The 18,281-nt window shown below is 39.4% G+C and overlaps 1 protein-coding gene across 3 annotated transcripts in view; it reads left to right on the plus strand.

Annotated features, from left to right (window-relative positions):
* Positions 1-15,479, plus strand: part of LOC137628723 (mitotic-spindle organizing protein 1-like) — a 40,881-nt gene extending 25,402 nt beyond the window's left edge. For all 3 annotated transcript variants that reach the window (XM_068359887.1, XM_068359889.1, XM_068359888.1), the window contains 2 exons: positions 13,068-13,178; positions 14,244-15,479. In XM_068359887.1, coding sequence (XP_068215988.1) covers positions 13,085-13,178; positions 14,244-14,386 — 237 coding nt within the window. In that variant the 5' untranslated portion in view covers positions 13,068-13,084 and the 3' untranslated portion in view covers positions 14,387-15,479. The remainder of the gene's footprint in view (positions 1-13,067; positions 13,179-14,243) is intronic.
* The last annotated feature ends 2,802 nt before the right edge of the window (positions 15,480-18,281 follow it).

Consider the following 18,281-nt stretch of genomic DNA (forward strand, 5'->3'; position numbering starts at 1 on the left):
TTCTTTCTTAACTTAAATAGTTTAAATTCTAAATTAAAGGAACTTTTTATTTGGAAAACCTTTCAGTTTTTTCCTTTAGCCATATAACATGTTTTTTTGACGATATATAATTGGGCTCTTCTCTCAGGTGCGAAATCAAGAGAGAAAGAGAGAGATAGATAGAGACGGAGGGAGAGAGAGGAAAAAATAAAACGTTCCGTTCAAGCGGGTAACGTTGTTCTCGTGTCACTCTCCTCCCTAGTCGCTGTACGGGGAAGAAGGTAAAACGTTTCTAGGGTTTTATTCTTGTCCCCAGGCTATGTGCGGTGAGAGATTGTAAACGTAGTTTAATTGAACTAGTGTTTAGTCTCTTTCCCAGCCACTGAATTCTTTATCCTTATATGTTTTCTGTTTTTGCTAGTATTAATGAGCTGCATTATACGACTGTTTTCGCAATTACTACCTTTTAATGAAGGGTAGAATTGCGTGTTTCAGGTAGAAATCAGTAAAAGTTTCGATTTCAGTGAAATAAGTGCAAAACAGAAAATCGAAGTGATAAAGTGATATGCGCAAAGTGTTACAGTGTTGCGTCCGAGGGTTCGTCTGTTCGTGCCTGTCGTTCACCTAGTCCGGGACCTCTTGCAAGCTCCCAAGCCCAGGGGAGAAGTAATGTCGAACGACTTATGGGTTCGTCAGGCCTTGATCAACGAACAGACGTTTCCCTCCGTGGTTTCGGGCGTATCTACCCAAGATCGCCCCACCCACACAAAGACGAGAGAGCCCATTTACTTCTCGTCTGCGGAAGAGGTTTCTCGTAAGAAACCATGGACCAAGGTCTCGCAGCTTATTAAGTGCAAGTCGGTCCCTTGCGCGCAAGTCCAACGGCCCAGTTGTAGCCACTGGGTCAGTTCGGACTCGCTGCAGTCTTCCGACGACTGCTCACCTCCTTAGAGAGGCAAAGCGGTACCGCAACAGGCAGTAACTCCGTCTGTTGCCGCACCAGCTGTTGTAGACCCTGAGTGGTCTTTGCTGCAGTCTATGCAGACTCAGTTAGCTGCTGTTATGCAGGAGTATCGTGCGGAGAAGGTTGACGCTGCACCCGTTAGCCTACAACCTACCACGGTTGTGCGCCCAGCAGACGCTGAGGCTGCCTGCTCCCACACTCCAGCTGTGAGAGCTCCTCCACCCATGCGCAGTCGACCCTGCCAGACGCATGCTGACGTTCACAGACGCACGGAACCCTCCGTTGATGTTCGTGTGCTACCACAACAACAGGAGGGTGGAGTTAAGCTGCCGTGTTTTGACGCGGTGCGTCAACCTCCGCATTCTAGAGTTGTTTTGACTGCTCAGTATAGACAGTCAAAGTACTGTAGTCTCGAGTGAACACTGTATGTCCTCACGCTCCCGTTGTGGTTGACAGTTCAGTTGTTGACAGTTCACAGTCTATCAAGCAGTTACATGACGTTGCCTTCTGGTCTGCTACTAATGCACCAGTGCTGTATGTCCTCACGCACCTGTTGTGGTTGACAGTTCAGTTTTTGACAGTTCACAGACTGTCAAGCAGTTACATGACGTTGCCTTCTGGTCTGCTACTAATGCACCAGTGCTGTATGTCCTCACACACCTGTTGTGGTTGACAGTTCAGTTTTTGACAGTTCACAGACTGTCAAGCAGTTACATAACGTTGCCTTCTGGTCTGCTGCTAATGCACCAGTGAGACCCTCACTGAGATAACCTAGCTTTTCTCGGACAAGGTTCCTGTAGATGAGAAAGTGCTGTTCTCCCTCCTACTGATATTCCTTTGAGGACTCTGTCATTTGGAGAGGAGCCTTAAGCTGCTTAGCCTCCTATGGACTTTAATTAAATCATGATGATTTTTTAAGGATCTTCGTCCGGATCTTGTAACTGCTGCTCCTCGTTCGCCTAACGTCAGAACTTACACTAGGCCTAGCTACTTCGAAGCCGTTGTTGTTAAGCTAGTGCTCTCTCGCTCTCCTAGAGAGCGTTACGTTGGCTAGGCGACTGGTTTTTGCACCAGGAGGAGTTTTAGGGATACAGCCTTTGACTTCCCTTCTTTTAAACTAGCTTATAGAGCGAGAGTCTGATAGGACACGAGAGAAGTTCTCGGCTTGGGAGTTCATGCCTCTGCCCAGATAGACTTCTCAATTCTGGTAGACTCGCCCTGGCGCCTAGCCAGGAGACGCTCCAAGTTGTTTACAGGTCAACTTCTCAACTTTTGCGAGCCTTTGAAGTTTTGCTGTACTATTATGTCACACATAACAAGGCTTCCAGGGATGGTAAATGGTTCCGCCTCAGTCGCTAACCCCGTCTGTTGCCACACCTGCTCCCGTAGACCCTAAATAGGCTTTGCTGCAAGACATGCAGTCCAAGCTTGTGTCCTTGATAGAGGACTTTAATACGGAGAAGAACCTTCTGGCCAACAACCTTCCAACCGGTGGGTTGTGCGCCCTGTTGACGCTGAGGTATCCTACTCGCGTCTGCCAGTTGAGGTGGTTCCTCCACCGATGCGACCCAGTGTGGGTTGCCAGTCGCACGTTGACGTTAAGCGACGCTCGGAGGTGGTTGTTGACGTTCAGTGTCACTAGGAAGACGTTCAACAACCAGCAGAGGTGACTTGTTGTGACGCAGTGCGTCAACCTCAGCAACCCGGTAGGGTGTTGACTGCACAACCCAGACAGTCTAGACAGTTTCGGGTTGACGCTGTACTTCCTCGCGCACCCATGGTTGTTGACAGTTCACAGACTGTGCAGCAGTGCCATGATATTGCGTCCGGCTCCGTCACGCATCCACCAGTGCGACCGGATTCAGCGAGTCAGACGTTGCCCACTCCGTTGCCGTTTCCTCATCAGTTTCGGATGAGGAACCCTCTGATGAGGACGTTGCTGAACAAGACGATCAACCCCCAGCCCTGCTATCCATCCAGAAGATGCTGAAGAAGGAACGCTGCCCAGTCAGGCTGTGGATGAGTCTGGTAGGGACCCTGTCATCCGTGGATCAATTTGTGTCACTAGGAAGACTACACCTCCGTCCTCTTCTATACCATCTAGCTTTTCACTGGAAAAAGGACAAGACGCTAGAAGCGGTCTCGATCCCGGTTTCCGGAAAGATAAAGTCTGGTCTGACTTGGTGAAAGGACTATATCAACCTTAGAGAGGGTCTTCCCCTGACTGTTCAGACTCCCAACCACGTTCTCTTCTCGGACGCATCGGACGTAGGCTGGGGTGCGACATTAGACGGTAGGGAATGCTCGGGATTATGGAACTCGAGTCAAAGGACAATGCATTTCACTGCAAGAAGCTACTGGCAGTACGTCTGACCTGGAAAAGCTTCAGGTCTCTCCTTCAAGGCAAAGTGGTGGAGGTGAACTCGGACAACACCACGGCTTTGGCGTACATCTCCAAGCAAGGAGGGACCTACTCTCTGACATGGTACGAGATCGCAAGGGACCTCCTCACCTGGTCAAAAGGTCTAGACATTTCACTAGTAACGAGGTTCATCCAAGGCAACTTGAATGTCATGGCAGATTGTCTCAGTCGGAAGGGACAAATAATTCCAACAGAATGGACCCTCCACAAGGATGTTTGCAAGAGACTTTGGGCCACCTGGGGCCAGCCAACCATAGATCTCTTTGCAACCTCGATGACCAAGAGGCTCCCAATATTTTGCTCACCAATCCCGGACCCAGCAGCAGTTCATATAGATGCCTTTCTACTAGATTGGTCACATCTAGATCTATATGCATTCCCTCCGTTCAAGATTGTCAACAAGGTACTGCAGAAGTTCGCCTCTCACGAAGGGACAAGGTTGACGCTAGTTGCTTCCCTCTGGCCCGCGAGAGAATGGCTCACCGAGGTACTTCGATGGCTAGTAGACGTTCCCAGAACGCTTCCCCTAAGGGTGGACCTTCTACGTCAGCCACGCGTAAAGAAGGTACACCAAGGCCTCCACGCTCTTCGTCTGACTGCCTTCAGACTATCGAAAGACTCTCGAGAGCTAGAGGCTTTTCGAAGGAGGCAACCAGAGCGATTGCTAGAGCAAGGAGAACATCCACCCTTAGAGTCTACCAATCGAAGTGGGAAATCTTCCGAAACTGGTGCAAGTCAGTATCCGTATCCTCGACCAGTACCTCTGTAACTCAAATAGCTGACTTTCTCTTATATCTGAGGAAAGAAAGATCTCTTTCAGCTCCCAATATCAAGGGTTACAGAAGCATGTTGGCATCAGTCTTCCGTCACAGAGGCTTAGCTCTTTCCAACAATAAAGATCTACAGGACCTCCTTAAGTCTTTTGAGACCACGAAGGAGCGTCGTTTGGTTACACCTGGTTGGAATTTAGACGTGGTACTAAGATTCCTTATGTCAGACAGGTTCGAACCGCTACAATCAGCCTCCCTGAAAGATCTCACCTTTAAGACTCTTTTCCTGATATGCTTAGCCACAGCTAAAAGAGTCAGTGAGATTCATACCTTCAGCAAGAACATCGGATTCTCATCCGAAACGGCTACATGTTCTACAACTTGGTTTTCTAGCCAAACACGAGCTGCCTTCTCGGCCTTGACCAATATCGTTCGATATTCCAAATTTATCGTATGGTTGGAAATGAACTAGAAAGAGTCTTATGTCCTGTAAGAGCTCTTAAGTTCTGTTTAAAACCTTTACGAGGCCCGTCTGAAGCTTTATGGTGTTCAGTTAAGAATCCATCTTTGCCTATGTCAAAGAATGCTTTATCCTATTTTATCAGACTGTTAATACGAGAAGCTCATTCCCATCTGAATGAGGAAGACCAAGCTTTGCTGAAGGTAAGGGCACACGAAGTTAGAGCTGTCGCAACTTCCGTGGCCTTTAAACAAATTAGATCTCTGCAAAGTATATTCGACGCAACCTATTGGAAAAGCAAATCAGTGTTCGCGTCTTTTTATCTTAAGAATGTCCAGTCTCTTTACGAGAACTGCTACACTCTGGGACCATTCGTAGCAACGAGTGCAGTAGTGGGTGAGGGCTCAACCACTACAATTCCCTAATTCCATAACCTTTTTTAATCTTTCTCTTGAAATGTTTTATTATTGTTTTTGGGTTGTCCGGAAGGCTAAGAAGCCTTTCGCATCCTACTTGATTTGGCGGGTGGTCAAAGTCATTTCTTGAGAAGCGCCTAGATTAGAGGTTTTGATGAGGTCCTTTAGTATGGGTTGCAACCCTTTATACTTCAGCTCCTAGGAGTCGCTCAGCATCCTATGAGGATCGCGAGGCTCAGTAAGGAAGATGTACTTAAAAAGGCAGAGTAATTGTTCAAGTCGACTTCCTTACCAGGTACTTATTTATTTTATGTTTGTTATTTTGAATAACTGCTAAAATGAAATACAAAATACTTAGCTCATAATAATGTCAACATGTAATGCAGGTCTCTACCCACCCCCCTGGGTGTGAATCAGCTATATGATCACCGGCTAAGTTTAATATTGAAAAATGTTATTTTCATTAGTAAAATAAATTTTTGAATATACTTACCCGGTGATCATAAATTAAAGGACCCTCTCTTCCTCCCCAATAGAGACCCAGTGGGCAGAGGAGAAAATTGGTTCTGTGTTGACATGGAGTACTTGAGTACCTGCTCGACAGATGGCGCTGTTGATGTACACCCCCACCTGTATAGCGATCGCTGGCGTATTTTGTCCTTAGGTTTTTCTGTCGGGCAGCAGAGCTGACAGCTATATGATCACCGGGTAAGTATATTCAAAAATTTATTTTACTAATGAAAATAACATATCTGGCAACCCTGGCAGAATACTGAATAGAGGAGGAGGAGAATTCATATCTCTCTTACCATGTAAAGGGAAGAGGAGAAGTAGAAATGTTCATGATGATGATGATATTTTGATGAGACCATGGAGTTGTTCTTGAACTCCTAAATAATTCACGTGAGGGGTTGGCTCATAAATCATTCGAGAAAGGAAAATTTAAAGACGTTCCGTAGCTTAATAAGCGGAGGAAGAGAAAAGACAAAAATAGAAGAGCAATTTAGCTGGGTTGTAAGTACAGTAAGAGTAATTTACCTACTATGGATTGATTATTGTTGAGTTGTATTTTACTACAGGTATTTTGAATTTTTTATTTTACTCTCATCTTCAACTACTAGCTTTCTTTTTTTCGTTACATTTGGCAAATCTGCTCCAAGCTTTTGTTACGTCTTTGAAAGTACAGGGTACTATACAATACTTTAGAATGAATACCTATAATTTTGATCATAATTGAAAAATTTCTTACTTGAACATCTTCAAATAACTGTGCGTGTAATCAACTTTTAAACTTATGTTTAATCAACTTCTCTATACCACCTTTCATTGTTTTTACCCTCGTGTTTTTGTCTACTCTTTAGTGAGAAAGTATTCAATGTCCGTTTTCTGTTTAGGTACCCCTAACTACTATATTTTCCATTACCAGTGTTCTTTCATTATATTTACTGTAAAACTGTGGAACAAACCTTTTTGGTAATGCTATGAATGCAGATGCTTGTATTATTAACTAAAAGCTTCTTTGTATCAATGCAGTACTGTGTATCTAATTTTCTACGTACTGTATTTTTTTAGGGGTGATTTGGAATTATCTAAATGGAAGACAGCCTGTGAATAATGGTTTTCACACGGCCCTGATGTATACTCGACACCCACAAGGTGCTCGCGCAAGGGTAGTAACCTCTGCATTCCATGCTTTTATCTTTCTCTGGTATATTTTGAAGATTTATATCAGAAAAGTGTAAAGAAGGACCCTTTTCACCGGGCGTCACAGGTCTCTCCCCAGAAATAGATTTTTCCTTCGTCAAAATCCCTTTTTTTAGGGGTGATCTGTTTTGTAAAAATTTGCTGTTAGTGTTTTTATTTTTTGGCTTGGCCTAGTGTGTGCATGTATATCCTAATTCATAGTGAAGAATTTATTTAATCTTGCCTCTCATATTAGCAGTAGGTGTAATATTTTTTAGATTGAAAAAGAAGGTTCAACTGAACTTTATCACGAGGTAGTTTTAGTCTTTGCATTGGTCTACCTCACTTGTGCTTATCCAAAGAGGCATTTGTATAAAGCAGTTGTTTTTACAGTGTATGAAACAGATGCTTTTTTTGAAACTTGATTTTTAAGGCCTTCAACAAGCTCTTTTTTGGCTACATTAGAAACTTGGAGGCTAGATTCCATTTTTCTCAATTGCTCCCGGTCATACATTAGTACAATAAAACACTGGTATTTAAGAGATTTTTTTTTTTTTTTTTTTTTTTTTTTTTAGAGCAAGCATTGCTTTCTTTTCTAAATTTATTTCTTTTCAGTAGGTTTTGAATGTCATGGTTCAACAAGGCCAATCTGAAGGGCAAAGAATACTGCTACAGTACTATCTAAAGTTTATATTTTGCAATGATATAAAGAATTGGTTCCGACAATCACCTGTTTCAGAGGGGTCACCTATTTTTCCAACATATCTTTATTCATTTTTAATGTGCTCCTATTGCTGAATAAACAGTGTTCAAAGATTATCAACTTAATGCAACAGTTAAAGTGCTTTTTGGTAGGTACTGTTAACTTTATGTATAATGAGAGTAGACACGATATCAACAGATTCCCCCCCCCCCCACTGATATAGATAGACCTATTACAGGTATGACTTTTTCAGTTCTCTGTTAGGTTGCAACCTAGCTTCAATCATTAGTAAAAGCAAGCACTTCTGTCTTTTATTCATGGCATGGTTTTCAGATCTGATTAATTCGTAATGTATTTGATTTTAGTACGTATTGTTTTTTTATAATTAATACAATAATGAATCCAAGCTTTGCACAGATGGATATTGGATTATTTCTTGCATGATTATCTTTAAAACTTATTTATGATAATGTTTATACTGTATATTGTGAAGAACACATCGTGTCATTATTATTATTGGGTAGTTTTACTTGATTGCCAAGTTTAACATTTTAATCCATTATTCAAAGGATTGACCTAAATTGTTTGTTCATTGAAATCTTATTAAATGCAATTTAATAAATCACAATTCTTTGAAAAATTATTAATGGATAAATATTAGCTCTTGGTTTACATTTGGGCATGCACATAAAATAGGGTTAATTATTATTATCCGCTTGGATTCTCTATATACAAAGATTGGACCATGTGGGTTATTCTTCATAAGCCCAAGACTACACAGAAGAAATTAAACTGCTGCTTTAACACAACATGGTGTTTTTGTATGAAGAATATCGTCTACAGTAATTTTATGATTGGTTTGGCGGGATTTAATTATGGTAATGAGTTGCAAAGATGTTAGCTACTTTATTTTGTTTAACTTGATGCTAGTATGACAAATCCACCACTGAAAATTGAATTTGTTTTGATGGTCTTGACTAATGACTATTTTACTCACAGGTCTACTGTGTACACATGATCATTTTTAGGAAAAGAATATTAGTGTTTGTCCATACACAGATAAAAAATATTTCCCTTTAATTGGAGTATGATTTCAATGTAGCTTGAAACAAAACTGTTATGATTTTATAACAAGGTGTCTGTAGTTAAAGGCGGTTGTCGAGGAAGGCCCGATGGGTCACCGAGTAGCCACTTTAACCTCGGCTTCCACGTTCAGACGTACTTTCAGTGTGACCAAACTTGGCTAGTAACTTTTCTTTTAATTTCGTTTTTAGTTTGAGTTGTTGCTTTTGACACAAGAAACCACATGTGGGCATGCAATCTTGCCCTGGCATTACTGGCCGTAGGTGTGGAATTTTATGAGCAGTAGCTTAATAGATCTCCATTCATTGTAACCCTCTTGCAGAGGCCATGGCTATAATGTTATCACCCTGCAAGGAATGTCAGTTGTGGCTGTCATCCTAGTGGCTTGAGTATAACAAGAGAAGGAAAACGAAGCCTAAGAAAGTTATTTCTTCACCAAAGTATTCCTCAAAGTCATAAAGTTCAGCTAAAATTCTCTCCTTCTTATGATACTCAGGCTTCCGAACACTCTTCTTTCACCCCTCCCTGATGGGTTGGCAGGGAAGGACGGTTACCATAAATTAACTTTTAACGAAAACTCCAAGGGAGTTAGTTCTACCTGCTACCCCTAGAGGGGTGATAGTTCTACCTGCTTCCTCTAGGGAGGGGCGGGTAGTCCGCAGACAGTTCAGAGTGAGCCTGATAGTTTTGCAGATAATGATCTGGTGAGAGACAACGTCCTAAGGACATTGTGGCTGTCAGGGTTGGGGGGCATCCCGTCAGCGGAGAAGCACTGTATATGATAGTTTTAGCTACTGCTAAACCTAAAGCTTTATCAGCTGCCAACTCTTCTCCTGCAGCCCCCACAGAGAAGACCAATGTGACCCCCTCTGGTCTGCTAGAGACCACAGAAGATACAGTTGATGACAAATCGTAACCTTTTGCAATTACCTCATTAGCAGCTCAAGGAGCACTCTTGATGGGTAAGAGTAGGAAGTGCCTTTGTCCTCCCACTCCATGTAGTCTGATACAGTCAACTTTGTCATCTGAAAAGGCAATTAATTCATGCCTCACTGAGCCTGAAATTAGCAAAAACTAGCAGTACCCTCCAAGGGGATCTGCACCCAAGTGGCCTGTGACGAGCCGAGTGAGGGTTGTGAACTCAAAGGCAGGATGCAATCAACTGAGTTATATTGTTATAGAACACTCTCCTTTATATACAAAACCTCAAGGCAACAGGACATAACAAGTTAACAAGACAGACAATGTTACAGAGGAAACAGCAGACATGAATTTTCATGTTCGTTTAGTGCGAGGGAAGAGCGAAGATACAAGCATAATATATGCAAAAGGAATTATGTACAATTGTGTGACACACGGTTGGTACAGGCCACAAGCAGAGTGGTATCCAGATCTTTTGATGTTGCTCGAGATACCCAGAGAGCTCCCCAGTTGGCCCGACCTGCTTTGCCAACCACACCTGCGGGGACATCACAGCTTGGTGACATCGCTGACACTCCCAGTTTTAAAATTGGTGATGATGTATTGAATAAGATGCAGAAAATTCTGTGTTTGATTAAGGTTTGAGCGATATAAATGGCGTAGTTTGAGGCTGTCATAATTTTTCTGTTGTTTTTGTTTTTCTGTTTTATGATCTTCAGGAGTACTGTACATCAGTATGTAGTGCATGCTAGGTATGCAGTTGATTCTAACAATTGTACCTTCTCCGTCATAAGGCTCAATACAACACAGTATTCTAAAACTTTCATTACAACTGTGACCAGATTGTGGAATGATCTTCCTTATTATCAGGCATTTGAATTGGTGTAACTTGAGAAATTCAAACCTATTGCAAATGTTTTCCTGTAAAACCAATTAACATAAGTGTCATTTCATGGTTTATATATGACAATCATTTAATTTATTGATATTAGTATATTTTTTTATTTCTCGTATATTGTTTATTGGTTACTTTTCTATTTCCTTTCTTCACTGGGCTACTTTCCATGTTGGAGCCCTTGGGCTTGTAGTATTTTCCTTTTCCAATTAGAGTTATACCTTGCAAGTAATGATAATACAGTAATAGAGAATGCAGATGACCTCAAGGTAAGGTCTTGCAAATTCTGGGAGTATAAAGAAGATTCATTACTTGAGAGATTTTGCTTCTAGTTTTTCATCACAACCCCGTTTCTCATATACTGTTCTGTAGAGTACAGTGTATATTGTTTGCTTAGGATCACAAGTTTTATTTTCTGTCTTAACTTATAAGACATTCTGCAATTAGCATTTGTTCTCCAAATAATGTATGTATTTCCTTTTTATTATTATTATTATTATTATTATTACTACTTTCTAAGCCACAATCGTAGTTGGAATACCAGGATGCTATAAGCCCATGTGCTCCAACAGGGAAAATAGCCCAGTGAGGAAAGGAAGCAAGGAAAAATTATTTATTTTAAGAAAAGTAACAACATTAAAATAAATATCTCCTATATAAACTATAAAAACTTTCACAAACCAAGAGGATAGAATTGTGTGCCTGAGTGTACCCTCAAGCAAGAGAAAGGATCAGTAATTACTACTTCCTTTTTTTATTACTTTTAAGCTTTCTGTTTCAATTCCTTTTTTTCCTTTGAGTGCTTTTTATTAAGTATTGTATAAAGTGAAACCTGTAATCATCAGGTTCTGTTCAATTCTTGGTCGTTGGTTTTGTGGTTTCATTGTTTGTGTCTTTAGCGGTAACCGCCCATCAATTAGATACAGTATTTGATCAATCAGAGATTGTAGCTATTCTTGCTGTGCTGCTGTATTCAAACTTGTATTTGCAGTGTTCTACACATTTGAATTTTAGCTGTATATACATTTCACTGTTTTACCTAAAAATTTTTAATTTTTAACATTAAGGAACGATTTCATTGTCTGTCTGTTAGCTATTTTCAAAGGACAAATGAAATCATTCTCCTAGTGCTAAGGTAAGACATATACCTAGGCAAACATAAGGCTTTTTATGCCTTAGCTTCACCAGCCTTTCTAGACCTTAACATAAACCTCGCCTTCTTTGAAAGAAGGGGGATATGCTTTCCAACCTCACCCTCCTTTACTTTCTAAGGACAATTAACAGCTTGTGTATGGATATACAGTGTTTGTAAAGGAAAGGTCGGTTCCGATAGTTCGCCCGCGCGCCCACGATCTTCGGATCTGGGCGCAGGCAAGGACATTGTTCCGTTGCCTCGCCAGCATTCTCCTGCGCGTTGACCGCCGCCTGCGCTCACTTCCAAAGTGCATGTGCGCCCACGAGTCAACTCCTGAGATAAAATCGAAACCGTAGACTAAAATTTAGAACTAATATAGTCGAGTGCAACTAACTGAGGCCAAGGCATAAGAGTCAAACTTATGAAATAGCTCTGAGATGCTTCTCGCCCATGTGGCAAGTAGGTGGACGTCTTGGGGAAACAAAAAAGTAAGATGACAGAGGACCTTCAACCAAGGTAGCTGTGACCCTTTTTGGGTATAGCTCACTCACCTCAGTAATAAGTGTGGTACTTTTCCTGTAGCTTTCTCATTTCGATAAAATTTCCTCACTACAAGCATACCATTCATGCCTAAAATATAGTGTTTGTATAGTTAGGAAAATTCAGGGTTTTAAGTGGTCTTGCAATCTGTTTATCAGCTTTAGCTTATATTTAATTTGAGTTTATGTTTATCAAAATAGTTTTCTTTTTATATACTGTATATGATGGCAGTGTCTTTTGTATCTGTTTACTGTAAGCATTGGTCTGTACAGCCTGTAATTGTATGCAGTACCTTTATAAATTTATGGTAGTTAGGTAATAACTTCCATGTAAAATTCAGTACATTAATTGTAGAATATAGGTTATGTAACTATTGCAGTCCTTTAATGAAACAATGAGATTTGTAAGAATCCTTTCTTAGAATAAATCAAGTGTCGAAATAGCTTTTATGTTTAGTAATCACCATTTCATGAAAAAACCAATCTTTCATACCAGCCTTTTTGGTCAAGAAATTTTTGCTATATCTATTGAACCTATTCTGTGACTTTTCCTTGAATCAGCTTTGCCTATTCCTTTGAATAATGAATTTATGCAATGTTTTGATTTTACTTTGAAAGTATTTCCCAAACTGTCTAATGAGTTCCATCTGTCATTTATTTATAATGGTTACACAAATAGCTTGGTTTATGATAGAACCATTGAATAGTAAGACTTGGGTAAAACTAGTTAGGGCCTTTGTATCAGCCCATCCCTTTGACGAAGGAATTAACTAAATGGAAGACAACCTGTGAATAGTGGATTTCACGCGCCTTTGCTTTATACACGACACCCAAAAGGTGCTCGCGCGAGGGTTGTAACCTCAGCATTCCATGCTTTTATCTTTCTCTGGTATAATTGGAAGGTTTTATCAGAAAAGGTATATAAGAAGGACTCTTTTCACCGGGCGCCACAGGTCTCTCCCCAGAAATAGATTTTTCCTTCGTCAAAATCCCTTAATGAGTATCTTCAACATCATCATTTGTTTTATATACTGTATGGCGTAAAAAGGCAAACAGTTTATAATGGTATTTGAATTCAATTTTATTTCTGCTTTCAGGTTCATATCCTCAGGGGATGAGAGATTCAACCATGGCAATGGAAAATTCTGTTGTTAATGCCAAGGAGACATTCCAAATACTAATGGAGATTTCCAAATTGTTAAATACAGGTGTGATTCATTCCGTTGTTTTGAGATCTTTAGACTTTTTACTCAGTGGTCTGGTTAACTGACACAATGAATAAGATCATGTTCATGAGGCATATGTACCCCAGTCCTTTGGAGTATAGTAATCAACTTTTTTCATTTACACATGCAAAAATTAAGTGCCATATTTTTAATTGTTATTTATAATCACTTAATTGTTCTGACGCGATATACAAACCTTGTAATCATTTAATATAGGAATTCGCTTCAGCTCAGCTGAAACGAATTCCTATATTAAATGAATATGAGGTTTGTATAGCTAGGAAAAATACAATTTAGGACAAATTGTCATATTAGAGAGGTCTAATTTTTAATTCACTACTTTTGTTGTACATTGAAACTTAACCCTTTTACCCCCAGGCTATTTGGAACTTTCCAACCCCTAACCCCCAGGCATTTTTTTTTTTTTTAGTTTTCAAGCAAATTTTGCAATATATATTTTTTAAATTGCTTTAACAGCCTTAATTTTTGTCATAGAGAGGTCAGGTTGGTCTCATTCTTTTGGAAAATGCCTGAAGTTTCTCATAAAGTTATCAAAAATATGCAAAAAAAAAAAATGTAAACAGCAGTTTTTTGCAAGGACGTACCAGTACGTCCATTGGGGTAAAGGGATGAGTTTTGTGAAACGTACCAGTACGTCCATTGGGGATAAAAGGGTTAACACCTCAAAATCTTCAATAAGAAAATCATCCTGTAGGCCTTGCTGCTTCCTCCGGGGCCAATGACCGCGGAGGTAGCAGCAGTAGGGGACTCAGCAGTATGAAGCTTCATCTGTAGTGGAAAATGTGGGAGGTTGGGCTGTGGCACCCTAGCAACCCTAGCAGTACCAGCTGAACTCGGCTGAGTCCCTGGTTAGGCTGGAGGAACGTAGAGAGTAGAGGTCCCCTTTTTTGTTTTGTTTCTTGTTGATGTCGGCTACCCCCCAAAATTGGGGGAAGTGCCTTGGTATATGGATGGATGATATGGCATGCAGGAAGCTGCAGTAGCGGTTGATTATGATATTTGTGACTTTTTTTTTATGAATTATAGGATTGGACGAGGTAACGCTGGCACTCTGTGTACGTCTGTGCGAGAGTGGAGCAAACCCGGAAGCCTTGGCCAAAGTGATCATGGAACTCCAGAGGGTCAAGAAAGAAGAAACGGGACATACCAACGGCCATGGAAGTCAATAGCTGTTGGAACCGAACATTTTTTTTTATTAAAAATATTCATTTATTTTTACCAAAGGAAATCAAATTTATGTTTTTTCTCATTTCATTTTATTTCTAAGGTGGGGTTTCAGGGCACGCTATCTGGACTGAATATTTAGATACTGTATACAGTATTATTTTATACTTGATCTTTTTCTCAAAACGTGGCTTATATCTTAAATGCAGAATCATTTATTATATAAGAAGAATCAGGGTGGGAGAAGCAAAAATTTTTTTTCCATTAGTCTCCACTTTTCACAATTTCAATTTGTGAAATATAATTTTGCTATTTGTTATACTGTAGCTATGCACGGCTTTCTTTTTCATTAAGATTTTTAATATTTCACTAATTTTTCTCTACACAGTTGACATGATGATGCTTTACTAAATATTCCATTTCTTATATTGTAGGCTTGTTATTGTAAAGTACTTTTTCCTTTTACGATTAAAGAAAGAAATTATTTTGTTGATTAGGAAGAACATAAGAATATATTGGCTCCAAATTTTTCATATCTTCCTTTATCAGTTATTTTTGTGCCTTAAGCTATACTATGAAAAATATTAAACTTGTTTACATCCCAAAACGTTAATAAGTTTAAATTTTAACTTATATAGCACACATAATTACATAGAGGTAGGATTTCATGTCTGTAGTACACATGTTCCTGATGGCTAAAATTAATCTAGCACATTTTTTTCTCTATTGGAAAAGCTATTCACCACATTAAAGAGAAATGCTGTCCGCCACTTTAGAGGTACATACCTGTTCTTTTTGCCTCTGGAGTACAAAACAATTATTTTAATGAGAACTTGAAAATTTCCGCTTAGAAATAAGTTGTAGGTTTATTTTAAAACAAATTGAGATTCCTTTAGAAAGGGTTTTTAGGGTTTTTTGCATCATTGTCTGAAGTGAAAATAAGTAACACAAGGCTAAGCTTACATTGGTTGCCAACAGAATTTCTCAAAATCTTTTGGTAATAACACTGGCAAAAGCTATTTTTTGCTTCCATTGTAAAAACATTATCACTTATGTAAATGTTGACTATTTTAAGCAGTATTATATGTCATACTAATATACTCTGTTTTAGAATTTCTATCACCTTTTTTTTTTCATTGTTATAGTTAATTGGATTGGATTGAGTCATGTACCATAGCTCCTAAAAGTAACGTTAACAAAAAAGGGATTTTGACGAAGGAAAAATCTATTTTTGGGGAGAGACCCAACTGTATTCTCTAGGGCCTGTCACGGCCCTCCCCTTTGATGAAGGGATTATCTAAATGGAAGACAGCCTGTGAATAGTGGTTTTCACACGCCCTTGTTAAATACACGACACCAACAAGGTGATCGCGCGAGGGTTGTAACCTCTGCATTCCATGCTTTTATCTTTCTCTAGTATATTTGGAAGATTTATATTAGAAAAGTGTAAAGAAGGACCCTTTTCACCGGCCGTCACAGATCGACCCAGAAATGTGCGTATAATCAGAGCATCGGACGAAACTCATTGAGACCACTTTACTTGTAACAGATCCAAGTAGTTGGGACAAAACAGAATTATCCAAAACTGTTGCTATTGCTTTTGCTGTTTATGTTGCAATTTCCTTCCAGAATTTATTGATGTGCTTCAGACTTGTTGGGAAATGCATTGGTTTTATACCTACAGCATACAGGGCAAGATTTGTCCATGAAAAGAAATGTAGCAGTACTAATTATCGAGATCCCACAGTAAGAGTAAGAGACTATGGAGGAAAGAGGGAGAGGTAGTGGAGGAGATTAATTAATTTCAAATTGTCATCCGATCTGTTTTCTACCTGCTGTATTGCTAACGTAAGCCATAAAAGAATTAAATTGTCTGAATCACGTGGAGACTAAATTGCACCATAGCACTTGCCAAATTGTTTGGTTCAAATACATGTCTTGAGGGCTATATTGCCATAAGAAATTAAATGTTTATAGGAAAAGTAAAAAGCACAGATGAGAAGAGCATACAAGATTATGCTGCGCTACCATTCATCAAAGTTAGTTTGACTATCAAAAATGACAGTACAGTATGTTAGAATAAAAAAAAGACTATTTTCATAGATACAACCCAAGTATTTGGTTAGATAAAGGAGAGAACCTTGGCATGGTACAAGAGCTTCTTAGAAGAAAATGATGGGATGAATCTTACTATTTATTACTTGCAACAATGCCGAAGATTTTGGCACTATTGTCACCATGTTCTTAGGTATGCTACTAATCTGACTCATGGCTCCCAATATCTGAAAAACCTTTGTCTTAGGTGAATTTTAGATGCTGTAAGCTAACACATCTCTAGGCCTAGAATTAAAGACGATCTCAAGCAACATTTTCCTCGGTAACAGTCATCATATATGCATTAATAAACTATGTAAGGTGCTAACCCTCTTAACATGTCATCCATAGGTTTTCCCTCTTTTCCTACGTGTGAGAAGTCACCTTGGTTTCGCATTTGTTCTCTCATGATATTCCTACTTTTAAAGGTGGGACCTATCACCTCATTCGGGGTCAAACCCTCTCTTGTCTTTTTCTGTCCATTTCAAATGCAACTAGGTAAGGTTGTTTATTTTATTAACCTCTACACATCAAAGGAATGGAAGAAGAATGATATCCAAGGAAATTCTTGGAATTGAGACTCTAAGGCACAAGACCAGTTGGTAGGTCGAAGATGAGGTGGATGGAAAATATTGAGAGAGGAGCGAGAAGGAGAGGTATGAATTTGCAAGAGATTGATGAAGATCATCAGCAATGGAGACAGTTTCTGTAGCAGGGTGACTGAGAGGCTTGAAAAGCCTACCTGGAACCTGGTGCGAATAAAACTGATTTTGACGTAGGAAAAATAAATTTTTGGGTGAAATATCCAAGTCGTCCTGATGGAAGTTCCCTTGGGCAGCTTCCTACTGTATAATATTTCTGCGAGTGATATTACAAGAGAATTACCGCCAGATATCACAGCATTCTAACCCCCGGAATGACTATCCGAAGATATCGTGTATAATCAGGGACGTATCCGTAGATAACCAAAGACCTCTACTTGACAGAAACTGATGTAGAGGAGTTACAATGGGTAAAAAATTGTTTATAGAAAAATATTAGATGTAACAATCTACAACTATGCTACTACTACCACTACTACATTAAGGGGAGATTTGGGGGCATCTTAATCTAGTAAAACAAATGTGGTAGGTGGGAAGCTGCAGTACATTAAAAATGCTCTGAATTGGAATAAAGTAGATATTGAAATAATAAAACTGGATACACAAGAAGATGAGAGATGGGGGGGAAATGACCAACAGAGTACATATTAATGAGAGTTAATTCTAGATATGAGGCATTAAATGATAAGAAGACAAAATTAAAGACAAAGCCAGGAAATGTAATGCTAAAAAAAGGGCAAGAAGACTTAGAAAGCAAAGTGAGCTTATAAATATAAGGAAATTGAAGAAATAAAGTAACTAGTATATAATACTTTTGCATGTATTATAATTTGGAGCCAGAAAAAATGGAGACAAAGTTATAAATGAACACAATGGTGAGTGTAAAGTACTTTTTGGGAAAATGGGCCTATAGATGATTTAGGCCAATTTTTATATCTTTTTTTCCAGAAATATACAAAAGAAAGAATTGAATCAATTGAGCTTTAGCAACTGCCTATGGAGGACATAAAGAAATTACTAGGAACATTTTCAAACAGTAAAATAATAATGATAAGAGAGATTTTGTATTTATCAGAGGTGGATATAAAGACATTATTATTATTATTATTATTATTATTATTTTGAATAGAAAAAAAATCCAAACTGAAGAATGTTAAAGGCTGGAAGTCTATTTTTCCTGGATTGACCCTAAACCAGATTCATT

This window comes from Palaemon carinicauda, chromosome 36 (assembly GCF_036898095.1).
Source record: "Palaemon carinicauda isolate YSFRI2023 chromosome 36, ASM3689809v2, whole genome shotgun sequence".
In the NCBI taxonomy this organism is placed as follows: Eukaryota; Metazoa; Arthropoda; class Malacostraca; order Decapoda; family Palaemonidae; genus Palaemon; species Palaemon carinicauda.